Raw genomic sequence first — 12,208 nt, forward strand, 5'->3', positions numbered from 1 at the left:
CAGCGCGGCGCGACTGACAGGCCCGGAGTCGTCTCGCGCCCGGGCGGCCAGGGGGTCGGTGTGGCTGGGCCGCAGTTACCCTCACCCCCGCCCGCAGGGACCGCCCCGCCAGGGGTCCCGGCCCCGAGAGCGAGGCGAGCGGGCCCCGCCGGCGTCACTCACCCGGGCCGCTGCAGTCGGCGCACACGTCGGTGCTCCGGAGCCGCTTCGACATGGTTCCCGCTTCACCTGCCGGGAACCCCGCGACTGTAGAGGCGGCGGCTGCGCTTCCGCTCTAACGGGTCCCCGGGCGGCGCTGAAGGCGCCTCTCCCCTCAGCGCCTAGCAGCCCCGGCACACTACGCACGCGCGGGGAGACGTCCTGCTGAGCCTGGCGGGTCATGTGACCGGAAAGGGCACGCTTCCTTATCGCCATCTTGAATGAGGGCAGAGGTCTGCCCGAGCATCCTTTACCTGCCTCTAAATACTCTCGCAATTGGGCTCTCCCAAGTGATTCATGTATCCAGTACTGATTAGTACAAGAAGCAAAACCTTGTGATTAAAACCTTTAAACATACAATCTTCTGGAGATAATCAATAGTTAAGTTCATTTAGTCATTTAGTCATTCCCAGAAGCAAGGGTCATGTCCATCTCTCACATGTGAAGTTTAATGGCTATCACACACTCCTCCATTAACGCTTTCAGGAACCATCTTAAAGTTATTAATCCCGTAATACCTTCACTCATTCTTCAAGGACTTCACACCCGAGTATGGACTAGGTCGGTCAAAATTCTTGACCGGCCATTGCAATCATCTGAAAAGCTGAATGTTGGAACCAAGAAGGAAGAAGGAAGAAGGAATGCTTGCATTGGACGACTTCGTGATAGTTGTAAATATCTAGGCAGACATAACACTTGGCTCTTCGTGTGTCAAGAAGATATAGTGCCTGAAGTCGCAATCCAGAGGATGGATTTTACTTGTGCATATTGTGGGCCAGCCTGAATATTCTATTAGTCCTTTGGGCTGCAACCCTAAATCTGAATGACTATCTTAATGAGACTGACACAGGACAAACGTTCACGGAAAGTACTTTGAATTATAGACGAGTTGGGAATTCAGACAAAATAGTGTTTTTCAACTGGGCCATTTTTCTCTTCCAGGGGACAACTGTCTGGGGACAGTTTTGGGAAAGAGTGCTGATGGCATTGAATAGGCAGCGCTAGTCCTCCTCTACAAAGCATAACCTCCACAGCAAAGAACCACCCAGTTCAAATATTCCAAACTGTAGAAGCCTAGATACACAGCTACCCCGTTATGAGGGTATCTGGTGTCACCTTTCCAGGGTTCAGTTCTTCCGTGAAAACGATTTCATGTTGCCCACATCCAAAATGGCTTCGGACCAATCGTGGACGGCACCAGCCGGATGGTTTGGTCCAGGCTCCGCTCGCACCCCCGGGCTGCAGAGCCAATGGAAGGAGCCTAGTTGTGGAACGAACCACTGGATGGGGCTGGAGCGGGGGACAGATCCAGGGAGCGCACACCCTAAACTTTTCACGTGGGGATATCGGACTTCCAGAGAGTTTCTGCGGTATCACAGAACTGTGTTCGTCGTGTGTCTCCGCGTGGGTGTGCGGCAGGAGGACATGGAGCAGGACTCGGATCGGTCTCAGGGCCACGTCCCCCTCCGTGGCGCTCGGTGGAACGCCCCGCTCACTTCCCGGTTCGGAGCGGCTCGGCCGGCGGCAGTAGGTTCGCGAGCTGTCAGCGCGGGCGCGAGCGCGCGGGGCGCGGGGTGGGCGCGGCCGAGCGGGTCCCCGAGCCGGTCCCCAGCCCGGCCCGCGACCCCGGGCCTCCAGCGCCGCCCGCTCCGGCCTCGGAGGCCCGCGCCGCCCGCCCGCCGCGCCCCGCACTCGCCCGCTCGCTCTCCTCCCCTCGTTCTCCAGCCAGTCGGGCGGGTCCCCGAGACCCTGTAGGGTCGAGGCTGGTGGCAGGCGGGCGGTCAGGCCCGGGTCGCGGCCTCCTCGCCATGTCCTCGGCCCGCGACGCCAGCAGCCGCTTCCCGCTGCACCTTTTGGTCTGGAACAACGACTACCGGCAGCTGGAGAAGGAGCTGCGGGGCCAGGTGAGGTGCGCGGCGCGGAGTCGGGGTCGGTTTGCCTCCTCCCCGAGCCCCGCTCAGCCCTTCAGCTTTGTGGGTCCCGCTAGGATCCGCATCAAGCGAGTCCTGTAGACCCGGCCTTATGTCGAGGACTTTTGGTTCAGTGTCCCCTTTCCGATATCGCTAGAAATGAATGCGTACATGACAGGGAAGGAAGCGGAGACCCCAGAACCTTCTTAGCCTACTTGCCTTGCGCAAGGCCACCGGGCTAATGAGTACCAAGACGGGATCTTTTATCTCAGGCTGACTGGCCCCAGAATGCACCTTTAAGCTTTATGGCCTCGGAGGCGGAAGAGCAACACACACACACACACACACCTTACTTCACCCACTCTTATGCCGAGGAAGAGCTTGGTTGGCTTCGGAGGCCCGGTTCTAACTCCCTTGTGACCTTGGGCAAAGCCGCTGTGTTCTGGGGCCCACTCTACCTTTCCCACAGGGTGAGGATGTTGGCAGTGATGAGGGAAAACCCAGTACTTGTCTAGATTGATGGTTCTGGGGATTGGCCTAGGAATCAGAATTTAACGAGCTCCCCAGGATGTCTGATGTAAAGTTTGAGAATCTCTGGTGTTCAGATCCCTTAGAGATCCTCCCTGTCTGTAGTGCTTTGGCGTCTTGTTTTTGTTTTTTAAAAATACATTGTCATTTCACAAAATCAGTGGTTCTCCATTGGAAATGGTAGGGAACATTTGGCAGTGCAAGGAGACATTTTTGGTTGTTATACTTGTGAGGTGGGTGCTGTTCTCATCTAGTTGGGTGGAGACCAGGGACCCCGCTTTGTCCTATAGTGTCCCACCCACAACGGAGAGTTATCTAACTCCAAATGTCAATAGTGCTTGGTTGAGAATTTTTCTGTATATGTATATTCTTTTTTGTTTGTTTTTGTTTGTTTGTTTTTGAGACAGGCTTTCTCTGTAGGTTTGGAGCCTGTCCTGGAACTAGCTCTTGTAGACCAGGCTGGCCTCAAACTCACAGAGATCCGCCTGCCTCTGCCTCACAAGTGCTGGGATTAAAGGCATGCGCCACCACCACCCGGTTATGTATATTCTTATTTAATGTTTGGGTTTCTTGGTTTTTCTTTTTTCATTTCACTTCATTTCTTTTCTTTTTTTTCCTTTCTTTCTTTCTTTCTTTCTTTTTTTTTTTTTTTTTGAGACAGGGTTTCATTGTGTTGCTCTGCTTAGCCTGGAATGCACTATGTAGCCCAGGTTGGCCTCCAACTTGGGGGGTAGCCTCCTGAATGCTGAACCACCAGCTGGCTCAAGATGATGGCATTTATGGTATTGCAACATTTTTTGTAGGTACTGGTTCCCTTGAGTTCCAAACTAACAAGTAGCAAACAAGATAAGGATTTGTAATTACTCCTGAAATCGGGTTTGTCACCGTTGGCTTCGTTCATCTTTGCCAGTCTGTTAAAGGCCTGCTTTTGAATGACTTCACATCGACTCTGTAATTGTCAAGACTTTTGGTTCTTTTGGTTGGCAAACATTGGGTGCACTCCACAGCCCGCTGTCTGAACAGTTGTGCTGAGCGTTGCTGTGCAGCTTGCCCTGTGTGTTTTAAGTTGTCTGGACACCCAAAGACAGTCAAAAGTCACTTTTGTCATTTAAAAAAGGATTCCATGACAGGTCCGGTGGTGAACACCAGTAACCCAGGCTGCCCAGGCGGTTGAAACAGGAAGACTAAAGCTGGAGGCTAGCCTGGGCAATTTGGTGAGAGTCTGTCTGAAAATAAACAAGAAAGGTCAGCAGTACAACACTCGTCTATTATGTGGGAGGCCCTGGTTTCATCCTCAGCGTAGGGGGTGGTATCCAGACAGAGCAAGGTTTTGTAAGAGTCATTGTTCTTAATTAGATGACACAGTAAGTGTTGAAGAGTTAAAGAGATAATGACACATGCCCCCAGAGAGAATGGTTCACTGCCAGCCCTCTCAGTGTACCTGCTGATAGAATCCTTTATTAGACTAGCCCAGAGACTGTCTCTGGACTCTTGTAGGTCTCTACCCAATTCTCATCCTGGACATTTCAACAAGTAACCAGTTTTGACTGGACATAGTGGCCCACACCTGTAACCAAGCTGAGGCAGAAGTATTGCAAGTTCAAGGCCACTATAGGCAAGTTAGACTCTGTCTCAGAATAAGAATAAGAACACACACACACACACACATACAGAAAAGGAGTTGGTATATGGCTCAGTGCTGGGATGCTTGTCTGGCCTGGTATGACTCTGGGCTTAGTCCTTGGTGCTGGTTTCACAGTAGACGATAGTTCTCAGCTTGTGCAGTGTTGAGCGTACACACAAAGTCACAGAATTGAGATCCCATGTGATGGAAAGGTGCTCTATCATCAACCCACGGGCTTCCAGTCCTGAGTTTTGAACACAGTATTCTACTCATTGACCAGGACGAGCTGTCTGCTAAAGTCAGAGCTGCACCTTAGCTCATGATCTCAGCAGTGGCAAAGTCAGCATCTCCTGCAAACTGGGACAAAGGTATCCACTGAAAGTTCTGTCTTTGACCATGACAGGCCTTAAGGACATTTGCAATTAAAATATTTTTGTTTTGAGACAGGGTGTCATTGTCTAGGTGGCCTGCAAGTTGTCTGTGCAGCCCAGGCTGGCCTCAAACTCTGTCAGTGACAACCCCCCCCCCCAGTCCCTTCACACCCACCCCACACCCCAACCTGGGATCACAGGCTTGGGAATTAAAATCTTGTAATAGATTTTGTGAGAGAAAACTTGAGGTCTTTACTGCCCTTGACTTCAAGGCTGAGAAAGGATGCTCATACTTTGCGATTCTCTGGGTTGATGTTACTCTTGCTACAATGGGCCATTTCACAATGTAGCATTTGCCTCTAGGGAGGAGACCTTGGCATGGACATCTTGACTGTCCAACTTCAGCCTTGAAATTTGCTATTGAAGTGGCGGGAAGAGAGCGGCTGTGCAGCCCGTGCTGTGAAACTCTTCATGCTTTCATTCTGAGTCCTACAAACTGCAGAACTGGGCGGAGCCAAGATAATTGATATCACTAAAATATCCTTAAGTAACTTGGCAGGAAATACGTGTTGCTTCGTGTTAATCCAGATTCCCTGTTGATTATGATATAACTAACTTCCTTTTTGATCAGGAGGCAGTGGGTTTAGTGGTCAGTACTAATGCTAAGTCATGTGCCCAGCGTGTTCTGTGCAGGCCGGGAGTGGGACGTAGACGACCGAGTGCTGTGCCCAGGTGACTGGTTGATTGTTGGTTGGTTAACTTAGCTGTGGGGCCTAGGCTGGCCTTGAATTCATGGCAGTCCTCCCGCCTCACTCAGTCTCCTGACTGACTGCTGGAATTAAAGACATGAGCCATTGTGCCCAGCTTCTGCTAAAATATTTTTTAATGCAATCTTAAATTTTTTTATATTTAAATTGTGTGTGTGTGTGTGTGTGTGTGTTTCAGGGAAGAGGGAGATACAACCATGGTACAGCACAGGTACCCTTCTTTCCTTCCACTTGGTGGGTCCCAAAGGTAGAGTCAGCTCTTCAGGTTTGGTGGCTGTTGCCACTGAGCCATCTCTTGGGTCCCTGGCATCTTTGATTTAGTTCTGCCTGCTCTCTGAGGTAGGTGTCATTGTGCCTCCCATCCCAGAGATCTGAAGAGCAGCTCACTCGTGTGCTTAGCTTGTGTTTGAGTCATAATATGAAGCCTGAGAGGAGAGTTGTCGTCTGTCTGAACCCTTCTCTTTCCTTCCCTTCCCTTCCTTCCTTTCCTTCCTTTCCTCTTTCTCCTCACCCCCCCTTCCCTCTGGAGAGAAAGACAAACCTAGAAGAGAAATAAAAAATCAAATTTTGTACTCTTACTCCCCCCCCCCCGTGTTGTATGCGTTTGTGTGGTGTTTGTGTGTTCCTGATTGGTGTCGTATGTATTTGTGTGTTGTATGTGTGTCCCTGGTTGGTGTTGTATGTGTTTGTGTAGTCCTGCCTGTGAGGGTATGTGTGCGTGGGGAGGTCAGAGGCTGATGTTGGGACATCTTCCTCAGTCATTTCTCTTACTTTTGTGAGACAGGTTTTATCACTGAACCTGGAACTCACACTTTCTGCTAGACTGACTGGTCAGGATGCTCCCGTTCCTGTGTCCTTAGTGCGGGGTGACAGGTGTGTGCCACGCCTGGCTTTGTCATAGGCACTGGGATCTGACTTCAGGTCCTGATGCTTGCCTAGCAGGCACTTTACACACCAAGCTGCCTTCTTAGCCCTGCTATGCGTGGTTTTTGAGACAGGTTTTGCTGTGCTATTCCTGCTGCCCTCAGCAGTCTTCCTGCCTCAGCTTCCTGAGTGCTGGGACTGGAGGGTGTTCCACCACACCTGGCTAGCCATTAAAATCTTACAAACAACTGACCCAGGCTGGCCTCAAACCTATCTTCCTGTCTTGCTCATCATTTGGAAAGCTTGCTTTTCCTTCAGGGGAACTAAGGACAGCAATGGATCAAACTTCTGGCACATGGTAAATGGGTGCAATGCTACCGAGCAGTAGCCACTGAGTTCCAGAACCTGGGGATTTAGCTGTTTCATGCATGTTCTAGTTTTTCTACAGGAGTTGGGGGTTGGCTGCAAAATTAAAAACCAAGAATTTTCATCAGCTGAACAATGAAGTGCTGCTTGCCTTGCTGCCATCGCTGTTGCGTTTCCGCTGTCTGCTCCTCTGGCCGTCTGTCACACGAGTGGGGCTGCAGCTGGCACATTAGAATTGTATTTTGTTCCAGGACCTATTGCAGCACACAAAAAGTTGAGTTTATCCAGACCAGACAGTAAGTTCTCGCCAGCTTCACGTGTCACTGGTAGCTAGCACAGGTATAACATGGCCAACTGTGAGTATTCCGGGCCTCAGAAGACGTCCTTGCAGTGCCTCTTTGGCTCCTTAATGGGCAGCAGGGCTTTGAGGTTGGCGACTGCAGTTGGAAGTATTTGTGTTCAGTTGTCTTTTGGCCAGGTCTTTGGAGCTCTGTTGGCCTCCCACTGGTGTTGGAGAATGAATGAACACTTACAGGGATGAAGGCAGAGGTGAGTTTGTACGTAGAGCATAGGGAGCACTGGGAATCAAGTCGGGTGGAGAGTGACAAGATAGAATACTCTCTTCTGAAGCTAGCAGCAGAAGCACAGCAGCCAGGAAGGGGAGAGAATGTTCCAGACAGCAGCAGTCCCTGGAGCCTGATGAAGCTGGTGGCAGGCCAGGTGAGGTCACTGGGCACATAGTCAAGTCAGCACCCTTTGCCTGGAGGCCAGTCCGAAGCCATCTGAGATGAAGCACCTGCAGACTCTCTGGAGCTCCTCCTGGGTCATCAGGAGTGCAAGCTCACAAAACCACCTGGAGTTCCCTTTTCCTGTCTGTCTTGAGGCAGGAGCCCCATACTCAGAGGCCCCGGGCGGTCTGAGAGAGAGAAGTGAGGGCAGTTGGTGTGCTGTACCTTCTGTTGGAGGCCTAAGGTAGCGTTTCCACACGCTAAGTGACAAAGGCATTGAGAATTCACGGCGGCTAGTGGGGAGACTGGAACTGGGGCCCAGGCTGTCTGCAGCTGGCCCTCAAAACTCAGCCTCCCAGCTGCCTCTGATGGCAGATGGGGAAGAAGGCTCTTGTGCTAGGAAAGCAGAGTTAGCAAACACAAAGGAGATGTGAGAGTCTTAGTCCTTGATTTTATTCCAGACTCAAAGGAGAGGAGGGGCTTTTAATTTGATATAGCTCACGGCTGAGGGAATGGGTCACAGTTTGTTGGATTCTGAAAGCCCATCCTTTCTGAGCTACTGTTAGCTGGCGGTGCTGAGCTCCAGTGACACTGAGCAAATCTCTGAGGAAGAGTGACAGCTGGTGTGATCCTCCACAGTGTGGGCGACTGTTCGGAGCAGCCGGCTCTGGGTGCTCACTGCTATCAGGCACGGTGTCAGCTCAGGCCTTGTCCCGTGAGGACTGTGAGGTGGGTGCCTTTACAGTTCTCCTTTCCGAGGGAGCAAACCCAGGCTTGAGAACTGAAACAACGTGCCAGGCAGCAAAACAGTTTATAGATGGTAGATTAGTCTTGTGTGCCACATATAGACACACATGGTTTTTCCAACATCTTTCTTGACACACAGTTCACTTGTGAATCTTTCTGGTGGTTTGAACAAATTGTATTTTTGCTCTTGGTTCCAAGCTAGTGGTGTGTTGGGGGTTTTGGTGGTGCAGCCTTCTGGAGGAAGTACACAAACACACATCTGCTCACTCTCTGCTTTGTCTACGATTGGGGTGTGAGCTACAGCTTTCCGCTCCAGCCACCACGGCATCATGGCTGCCTGCTATAGTGGACTCCTAACCCTCTGGAACTGTGAACCAAATAAACCTTTTCATTTCAGTTGCCGTAGTCATGGGAGTTTTTCTACAGCAACAGAAAAGTAGCTAATACACTAAAGTGTCCTAGGTCATGGTTTTTAGTATGTCCACTCCCACCTGCCAAATGCCACATGTCACCTGTGCCACTGTCTGTCATCAAGTAGTGGCCTGGTCTCTGCCTCAACCCAGCTCCTTCAGTGTGCTATTTCTGGCAAAATCCAGACGAGTTTTGTTTTTAACCTGTTAACACTTGAAATTCTTAAAAAAATCATTTAAATTACTTTTAAAAATAATAAAGAAATAACAAATGAACCATAATTCTTAGCATCTACTTTTCACTCCTCTCTAATCCCTTCAGTCCCAGGTAGCTAATATATTTTCTGTCTTCGTAGATCTTGTCCAGATATTGCACATAAGTAGAGCCTTTTGTGTCTAGCATGGTGCTTTGCAGATTGATGTATATAACAGCATGCATCAGTTCTCCATTTTTATGACTAAATGCAATTCTTCAGCATGGATAGACTATATCTTGTTCATTTATGATATGATTACTCTGTTTAACTTTCTGAGGAATTTCTGATTTTCAGTGAGATTGCACTTTTTTTTTGTTTTGTTTTGTTTTTTTTTGAGACAGGGTTTCTCTGTGCCATAGTCCTGGCTGTCCTGGAACTTGCTCTGTGGACCAGGCTGGCCTCACAGAGAAAGGCATGCACTACCACCGTCCAACTTTTTTCCCCCTTTTTTGAGACAGTCTCTGTGGAGTTTGGGCTCATCTGAAACCTGCTGTGTAGCCTTTGGTAGTCTTGAAATTCTGAGCCTCCTGCCTCTGCCCCCAGTGCTGGGACTGGGGTATGAATAGCATGCTCATTTAAAGGGAATATTCTTTTCTCAATTGTTTTGACGCCTTTGTTGAACTTTTACTGAGTTCAATAGTGCCTGCCATAATCCAGACATGGACATGGAGGCAGGTCATCTTCAACTACATACCAAGTTGAGACCAGGTGAGACATTGTCACAAACAACAACACAATTTTTTTTAAAAAAAATGTTTATTTCAGGGTTCTAAATTTTACCCCAGTGATGAGATGTTTGTCTTCATGGTGGTACCACATTGTCCTGATAGCTGTCTTTTGTGTACTATGCTTCAAAATTGTAAAATGTATGTGTTTGAACTTGTCTTTTCTCTTTTAAAAAATTAGTTTAGTGTATGGGTGTTTTGGTTGCATGTGTGTCTGCTTGACATTTGTGCATGTATGACTGTGCCATGTGTGAATGCTTGATCTCTTTGTTTTATTTTGGTTTGGGTTTTTTGAGACAAGGTTTCTTTGTGTCCTGGAACTGACTCTGTAGACCATGCTGGCCTCAAACTCGGTTATCTGCCTGCCTTTACCTCCTAAGTGCTGGGATTAAAGATGTGCACCACCACTGTGGATATACCTTGATCTTTTATCTTGCAACACTGATGAGTGCATGAATGCTAAATTCATTTATTGTGAGTTTTGTAGTGTAGTCCTTAGGATTTTCTGTGTAGTTGATCCTATAATGTGTGAGTAGAGATGCTTTTATTTCTTTACATTTTACTTATATGTTTTGTGTTTTTCAGTATGAGTGTATGCCAGTGCGTGCAGATGCTCAGAAAGACCAGAAAAGGGCATCAGATCCCCTGAAACCTGACCATAGGTGGTTGTGAGCTGCCCTCTGTGTGAGCCTTCTGCAGCAGCCACCATCTCTCCAGCCCACCTCCCTTGACCTGGGTGCTGGGGATGGCTCTCCGGAGGTCAGCTTGTGTGGGAAGTGCTTCCACATGCTGAGATGCATCCACTGCACCTTGTTTGATGTTAATAACCAGATCTTTTTTTCATGGCCAGTACAGTAGACGCCTTCTGTGACCTTTGACTTTGTTGGTGGGAAAGCTCCTCTCATCTTTATTCTCCCATGGTTTTCAAATCATAGTGTCTCCATAATGGAGCAGGGGAATTTCTTTATGCCGTTCTCGTTTCCCTGAGGAAGGGAGGCAAAATGTGATGCCGAATGTATCTTTCTGTGGTTTAGGACAGAAGAAAGCTAACAACGTAGTGAGCTGGATTTTGTTTCTATGTTGTGTCTGAGATTAATTGTCCAGGAGACTGAGTGCTGTCTGCCCCTCAGTTGGTGCTTCTTTGTTTCTGGGTGTGGAGGAGTAAGTAGTTCCCCTCCTATGCAGATAATGTCATGAAGGCCCTCCTATGCTGTCAGTGTGCTGAGCTGCCTCACTTAGAAGTGTACTACAGAGTGTATGTAATGGGGAACTGGAGAGATGATTCAGTGCTTAGGAGCACAGCCTGCTCTTCCAGAAGTCCCGAGTTCAATTCCCAGCACCACATGGTGGCTCACAACCACCTGTATGGGATCTGATGCCCTCTTCTGGGATAAAGGTGTACATGCAGATGAAACACTCATTAAAATAAAATAAATAAATCTTTTTAAAGGAAGAAATGAAGCTGAGAACTGCAAGTGAGCATGCATGTATGTATTTTTGACTGCGTGTATGATGTGACCAGTTATCAAAGCTCCTGTAGCTTGAATGGTGACCTGGAATTAGGAGCCAGCTAACCCTACCCCTCCTACTTGCTCTCTTGTCAGGGTATTTATCACAGCAAGAGAAGTGAAACTAGAGTGTCGCCCATGACCAGCCAGTCTGGAGCTAAGTGGGAAATTCCAGAGAACTCGTCCTGTCTGTTGCATGTTGCTCTGAGTGGGCGATGAAATGTCTATGGCCACTCAGTCCTGTGCTGAGATGGGAGCCCACACCGTGCTGCTGTCTGGCAGCCCCTGAGCAGCCCCTGTGCGAATCAGCTCTGCAGGGAGACATCGCCATATCTGTGCTCAAACACCTCTTACTGAGTGGCCCCAAAGTACAAGATGATGTTGGAATCTGGGATGTGCCAAGGGGGAAGCTAAAGTTACTCCTTTCAGTGCAAAGATGAAAAGACTTAATTAAGTTTTTAGACAGGGTCTCGCTATGCAACCCTGCTGGCCTGGAAACTGCCATGTAGACTAGGCTGGTCTTGAACACAGAGAGATTCACATGTCCCTGTCTCCAGGGTGCTGTGGTTAAAGGTATGGGCCACCCTGCTGGGTGAAAATTCTTCATCTCATTGTATGAATGTAAGGAAAGCATAGTATATTTATGGGGTTCATACGGTACTTAACTTCAGGCTCTCACAAGGTTTCCTGGGACCTATCCCCCATGAAAAAAGGGAGGATATCCTATTTTAGCACCTGGGATCAGCCCAGGGATCTCACATTCAGCAAGCACACTGCTTCCCACTTCTTTTCCTCAATGACAATTCTCATCTTTGTTGCACAATAGCTGTGATATAATTGTAGCAGAACGGGGTTGCGTAACTGTCAGAACGTGGCCGTTAACCCTGGTCCCACTTTACTTCCGTTTCTTAGTAGCCTGTGATGTGTTGGTTTGGATGACAATTTACCTAAACTGTCTCAAGACTAAGCACCTTTGCCAAGGAACCTTCAGCTTTTAGACAGACCCTTGCTCCACGAGTTCACTGCAGTTCAGTGTGTGCTTGGAAGAGAAGAGTTGTGCCATGCAGGCAATACTGGGGCATTGCTGCTCACATCAGACTCTGCCACTTGGCTCTGGAGCTCCAAAGCAGGGCTCTGATAGCAAAATGTGAATGACGACTGCAGGCCCTGTGTGGTGTCTATCTTCTCCCACTGCTCCACATGTG

The 12,208-nt window shown here is 48.9% G+C and overlaps 2 protein-coding genes across 15 annotated transcripts in view; one reads left to right on the forward strand and one right to left on the reverse strand.

Annotated features, from left to right (window-relative positions):
* Git2 (GIT ArfGAP 2) overlaps nucleotides 1-342 on the reverse strand; it is a 49,591-nt gene extending 49,249 nt beyond the window's left edge. For 7 of the 12 annotated variants that reach the window (XM_085680516.2, XM_085680508.2, XM_085680497.2 and 4 more), the window contains exon 1: nucleotides 163-342. In XM_085680516.2, coding sequence (XP_085536642.2) covers nucleotides 163-214 — 52 coding nt within the window. In that variant the 5' untranslated portion in view covers nucleotides 215-342. The remainder of the gene's footprint in view (nucleotides 1-162) is intronic. The other 5 variants (XM_085680486.2, XM_085680512.2, XM_085680492.2 and 2 more) reach the window with 1 other exon arrangement.
* Nucleotides 343-1,792: 1,450 nt separating this feature from the next.
* Ankrd13a (ankyrin repeat domain 13A) overlaps nucleotides 1,793-12,208 on the forward strand; it is a 31,628-nt gene continuing 21,212 nt past the window's right edge. For 2 of the 3 annotated variants that reach the window (XM_048449705.3, XM_048449721.3), the window contains exon 1: nucleotides 1,793-2,102. In XM_048449705.3, coding sequence (XP_048305662.1) covers nucleotides 2,007-2,102 — 96 coding nt within the window. In that variant the 5' untranslated portion in view covers nucleotides 1,793-2,006. The remainder of the gene's footprint in view (nucleotides 2,103-12,208) is intronic. The other variant, XM_048449714.3, reaches the window with a different exon arrangement.

The sequence above is a fragment of the Myodes glareolus genome, chromosome 2 (genome assembly GCF_982192425.1).
Source record: "Myodes glareolus chromosome 2, mMyoGla1.1, whole genome shotgun sequence".
NCBI classification, from domain to species: Eukaryota; Metazoa; Chordata; class Mammalia; order Rodentia; family Cricetidae; genus Myodes; species Myodes glareolus.